Source organism: Bos taurus, chromosome 3, assembly GCF_002263795.3.
Source record: "Bos taurus isolate L1 Dominette 01449 registration number 42190680 breed Hereford chromosome 3, ARS-UCD2.0, whole genome shotgun sequence".
Taxonomy (NCBI): domain Eukaryota; kingdom Metazoa; phylum Chordata; class Mammalia; order Artiodactyla; family Bovidae; genus Bos; species Bos taurus.
In genome coordinates, this window is record NC_037330.1 from 82,816,875 (window position 1) to 82,834,972 (window position 18,098).

Below are 18,098 nucleotides of genomic sequence, written 5' to 3' on the forward strand. Positions count from 1 at the left end.
AGGGCACTTATATTAAATATTTTAAAATAAAGCTAAGTATTTTAACCACATTCTATCTACTTAACAGAGAAAACAGAAATTTTCGTTTTATTTTCCAATAGATCATAATGTTTTCACAGTATAAAAATTAAAAGTTAAAAATTCTACTCCAGTTTCCTTGACACCAACCATCTTCCAAAAGGCAATAAGTATTACCAATTTATTGTATTTCCTTCCATTTTAGATAACTTAAAAGTTAAAAATATTTGAACATTCCAATTAAGTAATTTAGGGATAAGATCACAGAGTATACTGCTGCTGCTGCCGCTAAGTCACTCCAGTCGTGTCCAACTCTGTGCGACCCCGTAGACGGCAGCCCACCAGGCTCCTCTGTCCTTGGAATTCTTCAGGCGAGAATACTGGAGTGGGTTGCCATTTCCTTCTCCAATGCATAAAAGTGAAATGTGAAAGTGAAATCACTCAGTCGTGTCTGACTCTTAGTAACCCCATGGACTGTAGCCTACCAGGCTCCCCTGTCCATGGGATCTTCCAGGCAAGAGTACTGTGGGTTGCCATTTCCTTCTCCCAGAGTATACTGGTGCTTATGATAAAAGCAGATCTCTGAAGTTTCCTAGGGAAATCTGTTTTAACCCCATCATTTCGGCTTAATAAGGATTTCCGAAAGTGATATACAAAGCTTTCAGACATTTTCATCTCAATTTTCCACCTCCCAAACCAAATCCTCAATCCTCAACTTTTAGCTGCAAACTCTAACTTTCAATTTTCTTCCTACTAAACTGTCTATATCTAAAAGGTACTACCCTTTTGGCTTTTTATGATGCCATTAATATTCTCAATTTCCTAAGAAAAGCACTTGCCCATTACATTCCTGAATATTCCCAAGTATATGAAATTCCTACGTGCTAATGTAGCCTTAAAAAGCAGCTCCTAAAATGTAAGAACATAGAAACAGAATCTGAAACTGGGAATCAAGACTAGGTCTAGTCTTAAGCAGACCAGCATTTATATTTAACAGAGTTGTTACAAATTTTAAATGAGTGACTTTTATGAAAGTGCTTCCTTAAAGACTGTAATACAAATAAGGACAAAGAACAAGTACATTAAAATATGTATTTAAAATAAAAATCATACAAGTATCTGAGTTTGGTACTGAAACAGAGAGAATGGAAAGTCAAATACACTGATTAGACTTTGGATTACTCCAAAGTCTAATTTGCAGTACTCCCCCAAATGGCTTCTTTGTCATCAGTCTTTCCCCATGCTAGCATATGCCACTTATCCCTGCCAAATTAATCTCCCTGTGGCTCAGCTTTGATTAGGTAATTCATCTACTCATCTGCTCAAAAACCAACTTCAATGACTCATTAACCTAACAGATTTATAATGAACTTCTCTGTGATACTAAAGACTTTCCTCAATATGATACAAATTACCTTTAGAGCTATCTTTTCCACTAATTTTCATCTATACTCAAAGTGGGCTTTACTATTTGGTTCATATTATTCCATGACAAAACTATCCTCCCCAATATCAGCCCATTTCAATCCATTTAAATCTTCTAATTCAAACATGCAGTTTTTGTTGTTCCCAATTTACGAGTGTTATTAGTACCATGCTAGAATGATTTTAACCCCCAACCCAGTAACAATTCCCCCCTCCCCAAAAGGCAATATTTCCAAAGTAAGTCCTAAGAACTTCATAAACACAACCTTAAAAACAAACAAAAAGCCTTTAAGGAGGACTTCTCTGTCCCTACACTTTACCTTCAACCTACACCCTCTTAACAGTCACCAGTCCTTCCAAAAGAAAGAAAAGTGAATCTGAGTCCAAGTCTGAGGCTCTGTAATGATCTACATTTTACATAAGCAGTAAGTTATCGTGCACAAAGAGAGTAGAAGTTGTCTCCTAAGAGTTAGGCCTAGAATTGACATAGCCTCCTTTCTCATTCTATTGGTTGACGTAAGACACAATCCAGCCCAGATTCAAATGAGAAAAAAAGACAACACAAAATGTGATTCACTGAGGACTGTCTTAGGAGAGTCACCATAAACAAAGTGTTAACCCAAAACCTACAGTCCATTAAGTTAGCAATTTTAAAATCACAAATAAAGCTTTAAAAGATGCAAACAAGTCAAAGAACATAGAAACAGTAGAGATGATAACAATTTTCTGGAGGAACAGAAATCATGAAGGATGATTTAGAAGAAGGATGAATTATTTAATATTTTAAAAAGGAAATCAAGTTTATATACCTCATAAAGTCATGTAAATAAGGGGGGGAGGAAAGCAAAAATTAAACATTGTTTCAAGAAAGTAAGCTCCAGTCTCCTTTAAAATGTAAGTGTTATGCCATTTCTAGTTCTGTCTTCATATCATAATACTGACATTGATAAAAAAATAATTCTAAATTATGTTCAGTGTATCCAGAGAACAGCAAGAATAGGGAGCCAAGGGAGGCTGGACTTGAATACGTTTCAAGATTTATCTAGATATGTGACCTTGAACATGTCAATGTCAGTTTTCTAATTTACAAAAAAAGAAAACCTTAAAAAGATAGGAGATTTAAATCTCAGAAAGATCTCTAACTCAGAAAGATATGAGATTTAATTGATAAGGTACATAAGCTATAATATACTAGTGGGTGCTCAATCAATTTCAGTCCTTCTTCACTACATAATGATCAAGGGATCAATCCAAGAAGAAGACATAACAATTGTAAATATTTATGCACCCAACATAAGAGCACCTCAATACACAAGGCAAACACTGACAAACATAAAAGGGGAAACTACAGTAACACAATAATAGTAGGGGACTTTAACACCTCACTTACACCAATGGACAGATCATCAAAACAGAAAATTAATAAGGAAACACAAGCTTTAAAATGACACATTCAACCAGATGAACCTAACTGACATCTTCAGGACATTCCATCCAAATGCAGAAAAATACACTTTTTTCTCAAGTGCATCTCAAGTGCACTTTCTTCTCAATATGTACTTCTCAAGTGCACATTCTCCAAGACAGACCACATCGTGGGTTACAAATCAAGTCTCAGTAAACTTAAGAAAACTGAAATCAATCATCTTTTCTGACCACAATGCCTAGATAAAAATTACAGAAAAAAAAACAACTTAAAAACACAAACACATGGAGATTAAACAACACATTTCCAAATAATCAACTAGTCACTGAAGAAATAAAAAGGGAAATCAAAAAATTCCTAGAAACAAATGACAATGAAAACACAGTGACTCAAAACCTATGGGATGCAGCAAAAGCAGTTCTAAGAGGGAAATTTATAGCAATACAATCCAATTTCAAGAAACAAGAAAAACACCGAACAGACAACCTAACTTGACACTGGAAAAAGAACAAAAAAACCCCAAAGTTAGTAGAAGGAAAGAAATTATAAAGATTAGAGAAGAAATAAATGAAAAATAAATGCAGAAAACAATAACAAAGATTAATGAAACTAAAAGCTGTTTATTCAAGAAGATAAATAAAATTGACAAATCATTAGCCAAACTTATCAAGAAAAAAAGGGAGAAGAATCAAATTAACAAAATTAGAAATTAAAAAGGAGAGGTTACAACAGACAACACAACAATACATAAGGCTCATAGGAGCCTATTATAAGCAATTTTATGTCAATAAAATGGACAATCTGAAAGAAATGGACAGATTCTTAGACAAGTTCAACCTTCCAAGACTGAACCACAAAGAAATAGAAATTATGAACAAGCCAATCACAAGCACTGAAATCGAAACTGTGATAAAAAATCTGCCGAAAAACAAAAGCCCAGGGCCAGATGGCTTCACAGGTGAATTCTATGAAACATTCAGAAAAGAGTTGATGCCTTCCTCCTCAAACTTCAAAAAAACTGCAGAGAAAGGAACACTTCCAAACTCATTCTACAAGGCTACCATCACCTTGATACCAAAACCAGATAAAGACATCACAAAAAAAGAGAAAATTATAGGCCAATATCACTGATGAACATAGATGCAAAAATCCTCAACATATTCAAACATCATACAACACAACACATTCAAAAGATCATACACCATGATCAAGTCGGGTTTATCCTAGGGATGCAAGGATTCTTCAATATACACAAATCAATCAATATGATACACCATATTAACAAACTGAAAGATAAAAATAATATGATAATCTCAATATTTGCAGAAAAAGCTTTTGACAAAATTCAGCACAAAATAATTTTGATAAAAATTTTTCCAAAAAATGGGCACAAAAGGAATCTACCTCAACACAATAAAGGCCATATATGATAAACCCAGAGCACACATTAATCTCAATGGTGAAAAACTAAAGGCATTTCACCTAGATCAGAAATAAGACAAGGGTGCCCACTCTTGCCAGTATTATTCAACATAGGTTTGGAAGTCCTAGCCACAGCAATCAGAAAAGAGAAAGAAATAAAAGTAATCCAGACTGGAAAAGAAGTAAAACTCTCACTGTTTGCAGATAACATGAACTACACACAGAAAACCCTAAAATAGTGTCAGAAAATTGCTAGAGCTAATCAGTGAATTCAGTAAAGTCACAGGAAACAAAATCAATACCCAGAAATCACTTGTGTTCCTATACACTAACAATGAAAAGTCAGAAAGAGAAATTAAGGAAGCAATCCCATTTACTACTGTAACCAAAAGAATAAAATACCTAGGAATAAACCTAACTAAGGAGACAAAAGAGCTGTATACAGAAAAGTATAAGACACTGATGAAAGAAATCTAAGATGACATAAACAATGAAGAGATATTTCATGTTCCTGGGTTCGAAGAATCAATATTGTGAAAATGACTATATTACCAAAAACAATCCCTATCAAATTACTGATGGCATTTCTCACAGAACTAAAACCAAAAAAAAGGCATAATTCATATGGAAATACAAAAGACCCCGAATAGCCAAAGCAATCTTGAGAAATAAGAATGAAGTTCAAGTAATCAACCTTCCTAACTTCAGACTATACAGCAAAGCTTCAGTCATCAAGACAGTATGGTACTGGCACAAAATAAAAAGAAATATAGACCAATGGAACAAGATAAAAGCCCAGTGATAAACTCTTGCACCTATGGGCACCTTATCTTTGACAAAGAAGGCAAGAATATACAATGGAGAAAAGATAGGGTCTTCAATAAGTGGTGCTGGGAAAACTGGACAGTTACATGTAAAAAAATGAAATTAGAACATTTCCTAATACCATATACAAAGATAAACTCAAAATGGATGAAAGACCTAAATTTAAGACCAGAAACTATAAAACTCTTAGAGGAAAACATAAGCAGAACACTGTATGACACAAATCACAGAAAGGTCCTCTATGACCCACCTCCCTTGAGTAGAATGGAAATTAAAACAAAAATAAACAAGTGGGACCTAATTAAACATAAAAACATTTGCACAGCAAAGGAAGCTATAAACAAGCTGAAAAGCTAATCCTCAGAATGGGAGACAACAATAGCAAATGAAACAACTGACAAAAGATTAATTTCCAAAATATACAAGCAGCTTGTGCAACTCAATACCAGAGAAACAAACAACCCAATCAAAAAGTGGGGAAGAGACCTAAACACACATTTCTACAAAGACATACAGATGGCTAATAAGCACATGAAAAAATGCTCAATATCGCTCATTATTAGAGAAATGCAAATCAAAACTACAATGAGGTATCATCTCACACTGTTCAGAATGGCCATCATCAAAAAATCAACAATAAATGCTGGAGAGGGTGTGAAGAAAAGGGAACCCTCTTGCATTGTTGGTAGGAATGTAAATTAATACAGCCACTATGGAGGATAATACGAGACTCCTTAAAAACTAGGACTAAAACTACCATATGACCCAATAATCCTACTATTGGGTATATGCCTGGAGGAAACCAGAACTGAAAAAGACACATGTACCCCATCTCACACGCTAGTAAAGTAATGCTCAAAATTCTTCAAGCCAGGCTTCAGCAATATGTGAACCGTGAAATTCCAAATGTCCAAGCTAGTTTTAGAAAAGGCAGAGGAACCAGAGATCATCATCCAAAAAGCAAGAGAGTTCCAGAAAAACATCTATTTCTGCTTTATTGACTATGCCAAAGCCTTTGACTGTGTGGATCACAATAAAACTGTGGAAAATTCTAAAAAAGGTGGGAATACCAGACCACCTGACCTGCCTCTTGAGAAATCTGTATGCAGGTCAGGAAGCAACAGTTAGAACTGGACATGGAACAACAGACTGGTTCCAAATAGGAAAAGGAGTATGTCAAGGCTGTATATCGTCACCCTGCTTATTTAACTTATATGCAGAGTACATCATGAGAAACACTGGGCTGGAAGAAGCACAAGCTGGAATCAAGATTGCCGGGAGAAATATCAATAACCTCAGATATGCAGATGATACCACCCTTATGGCAGAAAGTGAAGAGGAACTAAAAAGCCTTTTGATGAAAGTGAAAGAGGAGAGTGAAAAAGTTGGCTTAAAGCTCGACATTCAGAAAACTAAGATCATGGCATCTGGTCCCATCACTTCATGGGAAATAGGGAAACAGTGGAAACAGTGTCAGACTTTATTTTGGGGGGCTCCAAAATCACTGTAGATGGTGACTGCAGCCATGAAATTAAGACGCTTACTCCTTGGAAGGAAAGCTATGACCACCCTAGATAGCATATTAAAAAGCAGAGACATTACTTTGCCAACAAAGGTCCGTCTAGTCAAGGCTATGATTTTCTCAGTGGTCATGTATGGATGTGAGAGTTGGACTGTGAAGAAAGCTGAGCATCGAAGAATTGATGCTTTTGAAGTGTGGTGTTGGAGAAGACTCTTGAGAGTCCCTTGGACTGCAAGGAGATCCAACCAGTCCATTCTAAAGGAGATTAGTCTGGGTGTTCATTGGAAGGACTGACGCTAAAGCTGAAACTCCAGTACTTTGGCCACCTCATGCAAAGAGTTGACTCATTGGAAAAGACTCTGATGCTGGGAGGGATTGGGAGCAGGAAAAGGGGATGACAGAGGATGAGATGGCTGGATGGCATCACCAACTCGATGGACATGAGTTTGAGTGAACTCCAGGAGTTGGTGATGGACAGGGAGGCCTGGCGTGCTGCGATTTGGGGTCGCAAAGAGTCGGACACGGCTGGGCAACTGAACTGAACTGAACTGAACCCCATCTACACATGTTCATTGCAGCACTATTTACAATAGCTAGGACATGGAAGCAACCTAGATATCCCCTGACAGAAGCGAAGTAAAGCAAAGTCACTCAGTCATATCTGACTCTTTGCGACCCCGTGGACTGTAGCCTACCAGGCTCCTCCATCTATGGGATTTTCTAGGCAAGAGTACTGGAGTGGGTTGCCATTTCCTTCTCCAGGGGATCTTCCTGACCCAGGGATCAAACCTGGGTCTCCCTCATTACAGGCAGACACTTTACTGTCTGAGCCACCAGGAAAGCCCTTTCCAATGACAGATGCATGGACAAAGAAGCTATGGTACATATATACAATGGAATATTACTCAGCCATAAAAAGGAATACATGTGAGTCAGTTCTAATCAGGTGGAAGTCAGAAAGAGAAAAACAAATATCATATATTAACACATATATACAGTATCTAGAAAGATGGTACCAATGAACCTATTAGATCTAGGGCAGCAAAGGAGACACAGACATAGAAAACAGACTAATAGTCACAGCGTGGGAATGAAGAGGGTGGGATGAATGGAAAGAGTAGCATGGAAACACATACACTACCATACATGAAACAGATAGCCAGTGGGAATTTGCTGTATGACTTGGGGAGCTCAAGCAGGTGCTCTGTGACAACCTAGAGGGATGAGATGGGAAGGGAGGTAGGAGAGAGGTTCAAGAAGGAAGGGACACCTATGGCTGATTCATGGTGATGTATGGCAGAAACCAACATAATACAGTAAAGCAATTATCCTTCAATTAAAACCAAATAAATTCAAAAAAATGTTTTAGTACTTCTTAAACCACACATGGTAAAGAACCCACATGCCAGTGCAAGAGACCTACAAGACACAGGTTCAATCCCTGGGTCAGGAAGATCCCCTGGAGGACAGCATGGCAACCCACTCCAGTATTCTTGCCTGGAGAATCCCACAGACAGAGAAGGCTGGTAGGCTATAGTCCACAGGATCACAGAGTTGAACATGACTGAAGTGACTTAGCATGCACACAAACCACCCATACAATACAAACTCTAAGCCAGGAATACATATTAAACATTTTAGAATAATTTTCATCAATAAAATCAAACTGAAATACTATTCTATCAGAGAAGGCAATGGCACCCCACTCCAGTACTCTTGCCTGGAAAATCCTATGGACAGAGAAGCCTGGTAGGCTGCAGTCCATGGGGTCGCCAAGAGTCGGATACAACTGAGCGACTTGACTTTCACTTTTCACTTTCATGCATTGGAGAAGGAAATGGCAACCCACTCCAGTGTTCTTGCCTGGAGAATCCCAGGGACGGGGGAGCCTTGTGGGCTGCCGTCTATGGGGTCACACAGAGTTGGACACGACTGAAGTGACTTAGCAGTAAAATACTATTCTATAACTCAAAACTATCTAGAACACGTGACTGCTCAGTCACTAAGTGGTGTCCAACTCTTTGAGACCCCATGGACTGTAGCCTGCCAGGGTCCTCTGTCCATGGCATTTCCCAAGCAAGAATACTGGGGTGAGTTGCCATGTCCTTCTCCAGAAGGTACCTTCTGGAGGGTACCCTTCTTCAGGGTAACATGTAGTTACCCTGAACATTCTGTTCTTCAGAGATTAGGGATTCTGGCACCCCACTCCAGTATTCTTGCCTGGAAAATCCCATGGATGGAGGAGCCTGGTGGGCTGCAGTCCATGGGGTAGCGAAGAGTTGGACACAACTGAGCGACTTCACTTTCACTTTTCACTTTCATGCATTGGAGAAGGAAACGACAACCCACTCCAGTGTTCTTGCTGGAGAATCCCAGGGACGGGGGAGCCTGGTGGGCTGCCATCTATGGGGTCGCACAGAGTCGGACACGACTGAAGCGACTTAGCAGTAGCAGTAGCAGGATACTGCTAAAATGTGTTAGTACCAGTATGATAATTTCCAGACCTTATAAATGAAATCTTCATCACATAACCTATCCATCAGATTAAATGACTGAAAAGAATGTAAGTCTCTATTTTCAGATGACATGAGCTTACACAGAAAATCCTCTAGAATCCACAAAAACCTATTAGAACTAATAAAGGAGATCAAGTTTACAAGACACTCGATCAAATCACAAAAAAATAAATTGTATTTCTCTATATTAACAATGGCACCCCACTCCAGTACTCTTGCCTGGAAAATCCCAAGGACGGAGGAGCCTGGTAGGCTGCAATCCATGGGGTCGCTAAGAGTCGGACACAACTGAGCGACTTCACTTTCACTTTTCACTTTCATGCATTGGAGGAGGAAATGGCAACCCACTCCAGTGTTCTTGCCTGGAGAATCCCAGGGATGGCGGGGCCTGGTGGGCTGCCGTCTATGGGGTTGCACAGAGTCGGACACAACTGAAGCGACTTAGCAGCAGCAGCATACTAACAAAGAATATAAAAAGAAATTAAGAAGACAATTCACTTTAAAATAGCACTGAAAGACTTCTCCAGTGGTCCAGTGGTTATGACTCTGCTTTCCAAAGCAAGGGTCGAGGATTCAATCCCTGTTCAGGGAACTAAGATCCCACATGCTGCAAGGTGTGGCCAAAAATTGGAAAAAAATTAAAAATAAAATAGCATTGAAAAGAATAAAACAGGAATAACTTTAACAAAAGAAGTGTAAGACTTACACACAGAAAACTACAAAATGTCATGGCAAGAAATTAAAAATCTAAATAAGTGTAAAGACATCCCATGTCTATGAATTGGAAAACTTAATATGGAAATATTCTGTTAATATGTCAATACTCTGATCTACAGATTCACTAAAATCTATATAAAAATCCTAGCTGAATTTCTTGCAGAATTGATAAGATGATCAAAAATTCATAGGGAAAATGCATGAGATCCAAAACAGTTAAAACAACCTTGGAAAAGAAGAACAAAATTGAAGGAACCATATATTCCAGTTTCAGATTTCACAAACAGCTAAACTAATCAAGAGAATGTTGTATTGGCATAAGAACAAACATACAGATTAATGGAATAGAATTGAGTGTCCAGAAATAAACTCTTTACATCTATGGTCAACTGATTCTAGATAAGGGTGGCAAGACCATTCAATGGGAAAATATTCTTTTAAACAAATGGTGCTGTGACAACTAGAAAGCCACATACAAAGAATGAAGTGGAACTTCTCACATCACACACAAAAGTTAACTTAAAATGGATCAAGGACCTAAATAGAAGAGCTAAAAAAGAAAAAATATCTTTAAAAATAGGTGTAAATCTTCATGATCTTGATTTAATCAACATTTCTTAAATACAGCTTCAAAAGCATAAGCAACAAAGAAAAAAATAGGCAAAGTGGACCTCATCAAAATCAAAGTTTTATGCTTCAGTGGACATTATTAAGAGTGAAAAGACAATTGAAGAATGAGAAAGAATATCTGCAAATCATATTTTTGCTGAGGGATTTTCATCTAGAATATATAAAGAACACTTAGAACCCGATAATAAAAAGACAACCCAATATTAAGATGTGTAAAAAATTAAATGGACATATCTTCAAAGAATACTTACAAATGGCTCATGAACACATGACAAGACACTTACCTTCATATAGTCATCAGGGAAATGCAAATCAAACTTACAGTGAGATATTTCACATTCACTAAAAGGGATCTAATTAAAAAGATGGACATTAACAAGTACTGCTGAGGATATGGAGAAATTTAAACCTTCCAACATTGCTGTAGAAATGTATAATGGTCCAAACAGTTTGGTAGTTCCTTAAAAGGTTAAACTTAGAGTTAATATATGATCCAGTAATTTTACTCCTAGGTATATACCCAAGAGAACTGACACTAAGTTTACACAAAAACTTGTGCACAATATTCACAGCAGTACTATTCATATAGCCAAGAAGTAGAAATAACCCAAATGTCCATCAACTAATGAGTAAAGAAAATGGCATATATCCATACAGTGAAATAGTACTCAACCATATAAGAGAATGAGGTATTGATACATACATGCAACAACATGGATGAACTTTGAAAACACTGTGCTAAGTGAAAGGAGTCAAAAACAAAAGACCACAAGTTACATGATAGCATTTATATGAAAAGTCCAGAATAGGCAAATCTATAGAAACTCCAGTACTTTGGCCACCTCATGCAAAGAGTTGACTCACTGGAAAAAAACTCTGATGCTGGGAGGAATTGGGGGCAGGAGGAAAAGGGGATGACAGAGGACGAGATGGCCGGATGGCATCACCGACTCGATGGACCTGAGTTTGAGTGAACTCTGGGAGATGGTGATGGACGGGAGATGGTGATGGACAGGGAGGCCTGGTATGCTGCGATTCATGGGGTCGCAAAGAGTTGGACACGACTGAGCGACTGAACTGAACTGAACTGACAGAGGCATAAAGTAGCATGGTGGCTGTCAGGGATTGGAGAGAGACGGTGAAGAATAGGGAGTATTCTTATACTGCTAATGGGTACAGGGCAACTTTGAGGTGTGATAAAAATGTTCTGGAGTTAGTCACGATGGTTGTACATTTCTGTGAATATACTAAAAGGCCACTGAATTATACATTTTGAAAGGGTGAATTTTAGTAGCAAATGATTTATCTCAAATTTTCAAAAAATTAATGCCTATAATCTTCAAAATGCAATGTTAAGCTATTAATGTTAAGTTATTACCAAGTTTTAACTGTCTAAATAGCTAGCTGGCCATGATTTCCAGTGAATCAGGAGCCAACAGCCAACTGTGTTTTACTTGAGTTTGCACTGCCTATGGGTTTTATTAAATTTTTCCATTCCTATTTTATGGATATGAACTTCTTCCTGTTGACAATAATTCTCTGAGTATTTCTCCACCTTTGAAAGATTCTTCATTGACAGTTTGTTTCCAGTCTGAAGTATGCTTCAAAACAACGATATGATCCTTACCAGATTTGTATGCAAACCAAGAATAACTAAGTTATAATTAAGTGTCTGAGTGTGCTCCTAGAAGAAAGTTATGTATCAGAGTATGAACTTTAAATGGTCTGCTTTGTGTGTTCAACATCTATTTTGCTTGGTTCCTGGTTCAGACATGAGGCTGCCTGAAACTGAGTCTGAAAAACTGAGGTAATATCCATTACCTGAATAAATTATATCTGCTTTGGCATTTTCCTTTTTAAAGGACCACATGATATGCCTGAGTTTCTAAGCAATATTTATGAGGATATTTGGCTCTTTCTTTAGGAAGTATTCTTATATACTTTGTAACTGACATATATAGAGAATATATTATATTTTATTCCTTACAGAAATATTTCATTCAAGGAAAATCTCAGCAATTGTTACTGACTGAATAAGGGAGATAATACATATCTTCATATATTTCTTTGGATTATATAATTTTCAAATCATGATACTTACTATATTTCATGTTGTTCCAAGCAGATATAAATTTAGTTTTCAGCTTATCGACATCATCTGTTCCTGTGGCCTCCATATTCAGATTCTAAAGAAAAAGCCATCACTTGATTGCATTCTTCTGTAAGTTTAGTCTTTTGCTCTGACGTAAAGAAAAAGTTAAAGAAAAATAAGTAATGAGTATATATTCTATGGTATAATACCTGCTAAAGTTACTTAAGCGATTAAATACAATTTGAACTGGAAATGAGCAAACAAATTTTTCATTTTACAGAATAAAATATAATACACTCTATACATTTTTAAATTACAAAATATATTTAATACCAAATACATAACAATAAAAATTATCACACAAGAGACTTCCCTGGGGGTCCAGTGACTAAGACTCTGTGCTCCCAATGCATGGCGCCCAGGTGCAATCCCTGGTCGGGGAACTAGATTCCACATGCCACAAACAACAGTTTGCATGCCACAATGAAGATCTGTGATCTGCATGCCACAACTAAGACCAGGCACAGCCAAAATAAATAATAATAAATCAATGTTTTAAAAAGTTATCACACGAATACAAACAATAACTCCCCACAGATACACACAATTAAAAACAGTAACAGTAATACAACTCATTTTTGGTGAGACTATCCAAGATTTGTTTCTTTTGTAATTAGACACAGTGATCTGAAATCATAAGAAATGATAACTATATTCATAATGGAGACTTCCACTTGTATTAAGTCACTGCTGCTGCTGCTGCTGCTAAGTCACTTCAGTCGTGTCCAACTCTGTGCGACCCCATAGACGGCAGCCCACCAGGCTCCCCCGTCCCTGGGATTCTCCAGGCAAGAACACTGGAGTGGGTTGCCATTTCCTTCTCCAAGGCATGAAAGTGAAAGGTGAAAGTGAAGTCGCTCAGTCATGTCCAACGCTTAGCAATCCCATGGACTGCAGCCTATCAGGCTTCTCCTTCCATGGGATTTTCCAGGCAAGAGTACTGCAGTGGCTTGCTATTGCTTTCTCTGGTATTAAGTCACTGCTTTCATATAAAGCCTAATCATTTTTTTTAAATTAAGGCATTTCCTATATTTCCTATATATCCTTCTTACAGCCACATTTTTTAAAAAAAATAGAAAGGCTTAAATTTACAACAGACAATGCTTTCTTACTCTAAAACAAGAATAACTGTAGCTTATAGGCATTTGTTTTTTAAATGACTTGATGGAAAATTGAGATATGTTATATGTAATCTGAAAGAGGAACAAATTATTACTGAAAATACTCCAGTTTATTTGTAATAATTCACAGACAGTTTTCTTTTCAAGAAAAGAATGCAGGGGCTTCCCTAGTACTCAGTGGTAAAGAATCTGCCTGCCAAAGCAGGAGACACAGGTTTGATCCCTGGTCCGGGAAGATCCCACATACCAAGGAGCAACCAAGCCCGTATGCCACAACTACTTGGCATACTGTGCTAAAGCACTACTGTGCTCTGGAGCTCAGGAGCTGCATTCACTGAGTTCACATGCCACAGTTACTAAAGCCTGCAGACCCTAGAGCCCATGCTCCACAATGAGAGAAGTCACCACAGTGAGAAGTCCACATACTGCAAAAAAGAGTAGCCCCCACTCTCCACAACTAGAGAAAACCTGCATGCAGCAATGAAGATCCAGTACAACCAAAAAAAAAAAAAAATTATAAAAGAAAAGGAATGCCACACAGAACATTATCCTTTCAGAATTATAAATATCAACTCAATGGGATTGGTACATTTGCTTCTCTAACAATAGATATTCCATTTTATAATATGTATTAGAAGTAACTAATTAAACATTATAATTGTGGCAGAAGAAAGCATGGTCCACTAGAAGAATTTAAAAAGTCAATGTGACTAAGGAGCAGAGTCCAAAAAAGTGACATGTGTGTGGTTATTGGGTTAGACATGGGCCAGAGCACACAGGGCCCTACATCCTGTGTTAAGAATTTTGTTCTTTATGCAAAGAGCAAAGGATGCAAACAGGAATATCAGAATCCGATTCTGTGGGTTTGTGTGATTTTTTTAACACTCCAACACAGAGAAAACAGATTGAAAAGGGACAAAAGTAAAGGGTGAGAGTTTACTATTATTGTATTGGGTGAGGAGAAAGATGGTAGCCTGGACTAGAGCAGTGGAGATGGAGACAAATAAGCACATGAAGAAATGTGTCAAAAATGCATTTGGTCTTGGTGATAAAATGAATGTGAAAGGTGAAAAAGAGAAATATGTCAAAGATACACTCAGGTTTCTACCTTGTGAAATTAAATAGATGGTGCCAATCCCTTAAACAAGCAACATCAGGAGAAGGGCAGATTAGAGGGATAAGATCATGACCTGGATTTATGTGGAGCTCGAGACGCCTCTGAGATATAGTAAGGAATCGTTCCCTTTTGAATTGAATCACTCGGGGTAACTTATTGCCAGGCACTGTTCTAAGAAATGCAGATACAGCTTAGGACAAAAGGAGTAAAATTCTTGCTTTCATGGAGTTTACTTTCTAGACATTCTAAAGAGGCCATCAAGGCAGTTGGATATATAGATCTGGAACTCAAAGGTGAGGTTTGGGCTAGAGCTGTTGAGAATTGCTGATGTACAAATGGAAGAGTCAGAGCTATAAACATGTTTCTCAACGATTCTGCCTCATTCATGATGACACCCCAGCCTTAAGGATGATATTCAAAGCCCTTCATGAAATTACATCTGCCCACTTACTCAGCTTTCTCTCTTGCCACTCCCTCACATGCACCATAGACAGAAGCCATTTTTAATATATTCTGCCTCATTCATGATGACACCCCAGCCTTAAGGATGATATTCAAAGCCCTTCATGAAATTACATCTGCCCACTTACTCAGCTTTCTCTCTTGCCACTCCCTCACATGCACCATAGACAGAAGCCATTTTTAATATTAATATTAAAGCTTCCTAAACTTGACATGCTAATACCTCCTTGCCTTTGCATGTGCCACTCCCTCCATCTAGAATGCCTTTCGGCTTACCCTCACTTTTTGACAGCCTTATATCATGAGTACGTTTAAGTTTCTCCTCCTCAGATTCCTTAAAAAACTGGGAATAAAACTGCCATACAACCCAGCAATCCCACTGCTGGGCATATTCCCCAAGGAAACCAGAATTGAAAGAGACACATGTACCCCAATGTTCACTGCAGCACTATTTACAATAGCTAGGAGATGGAAACAACCTGGAAGTCCATCAGCAGATGAATGGATAAGGAAGTTTTGGTACATCTACACAATAAAATATTACTCAGCTATAAAAAAAAAGAATGCATTTGAGTCCGTTATAATGAGGTGGATGAACCCAGGGTCCATAAGAGTGAAGTAAGTCAGAAAGAGAAAGACAAATACTGTATATTAACACATATGTATGGAATTTAGAAAGACGGTACCAACAATCCTACATGCAGGGCAGCAAAGGAGACACAGACGTAAAGAACACTTTTGGACTCAGTGGGAGAAGGAAAGGGTGGGAAGATTTGAGAGAATAGTACTGAAACATATACATTACCATATATAAAACAGATGACCAGTGTGAGTTTGATGCATGAAGCAGGGCACCCGAAGCCAGTGCTCTAGGACAACCTAGAGGCATGGTGCGGCGAGGGCGCTGGGAGCGGGGGTTCAGGATAGGGGGATACATGTACACCTATGGCCAATTCATGCTTATGTGTGGCAAAAAATCATTACAATAGAGTAAAGTAATTATCCTCAATTAAAATAAATACATTAATTTTTTAAAAAAAAAGAAAAAAAAAGTTTCTCCTCCTGCGGTAAGATCAGTAAATTTTCTACCCTTGTCCCAACCTCAAACCAATACAGAAGTCCCTCTTTTTAGTCCCTTAGGGTCCTATGTCTTCCTCTAGCACAGTACTCATCACACACGTTATAATCATTTGTTTCTTACATTCTCTTACACTAGCCAGTAAACTTTTTAAGTGTCCTTAAATTGTGCCTGACACACAATTGGTCCTCAAAATGTTTAAGGGAATCACAAACTGATAATGAAAAGTAGCAGTATTTTACCTGTTATATTTAGAATTCTTTAATTGACAACGAGAATAAAGGAAAAAAATTTCCTCCCAAAAGTGTATTTAACAAAATTTGGAAAAGTAGGAGTAAAGTTTATAAAATGTGTGAATTATACATAGTGAATCTATATGATGGGTTATATATCCATTTTAAATGCCCCTGAAGAGTCTGTGAAAATGGAGAAACAATACACAAAACCTAAAACTTTATGTATCATATAATACTTACTGGTTGGGATCTGAGGGGGAAGCGAGGAAGTTTAAAAAAAAAATATACCAAAATGCTGACAACAGTTTCCCTAACAAACTGTGACTGATTATTTTTATATCACTATTGCCCAGATTTTCCAAATCTTATACAGAGAATATATGTAATGTTTAGAATTTTAAAAGTTTAGCTTTAAAAAGCCACTAACCATGAATCTTCTAAATCAAAAATGTTTAAGAGAATGTAAGGAACCACTATACTGTTCTCCATAGTGGCTATACCAATTTACACTCCCACCAACAATGTAGGCAAGTTCCCTTCTGTCTACACCCTCTCCAGAATTTACTATTTTTAAACTTTTGGATGACGGCCATTCTGACCAGTGTGGGGTGATACTCGACTGTAGTTTTGATTGCATTTCTCTAATAATTAGCGATGTTGAGCACTTTTCATGTGCCTATCGGCCATCTGTATGTCTTCTTTGGAGAAATGCCTATTTAGATCTTCTGCCCATTTTTTGGTGGTGGTATTTGGGTTTTTGATATTGAATTGTATGAGCTGCTTTGCATATTTTAGAGGTTAATCCTTTGTCAGTCACGTCATTTGGAAATATTTTCTCTCACTCTGTGCATTGTCTTTTTGTTTTGTTTATGGTTTCCATCACTGTGCAAAAGCTCTTAAGTTTAATTAGATTCCATTTATTTTTTTTTCACCTCCATCACTCTAGAAGACATATCCAAAAAGACAGTGCTGTGATTAATTTCAAAGAGTGTTCTGTTTTCCTCTAGGAGTTTTATAGTGTCCAGTCTCACATTTAGGTCTTTAATCCATTTTTTAATTTATTTTTGTGTGTGGTGTTAAGAGAATGTTCTAATTTCATTCTTTTACAAACAGCTGTCCAGTTTTCTCAACACTACTTACTGAAGACAAAACTACCATATGATCCTGCAATCTCACTCATGGACATATATGCAGACAAAACCGCAATTCAAAATGCAACCTGATGTTCAATGTTCATTGCAACACTATTTACAATAGCCAAGACACTGAACTGAACTGAACTGAACTGAAGACATGGAAGCAACCTAAATGTCCACTGACAGATAAATGATAAAGATGTGGTACATATACAATGGAATATTCCTCAGCTGTTAAAAAAAAAAAAAAGAATGAAATAATACCATCTGCAGCAAAGTAGATGGACCTAGAGAA

At 37.4% G+C, this 18,098-nt stretch overlaps 1 protein-coding gene across 3 annotated transcripts in view; it reads right to left on the reverse strand.

The window, feature by feature from the left end:
• ATG4C (autophagy related 4C cysteine peptidase) overlaps positions 1-18,098 on the reverse strand; it is a 96,173-nt gene that overhangs the window by 60,738 nt on the left and 17,337 nt on the right. For all 3 annotated transcript variants that reach the window (XM_005204512.5, XM_005204513.5, NM_001082442.1), the window contains 1 exon segment: positions 12,603-12,741. In XM_005204512.5, the coding sequence (XP_005204569.2) occupies positions 12,603-12,678 (76 nt within the window). In that variant the 5' untranslated portion in view covers positions 12,679-12,741.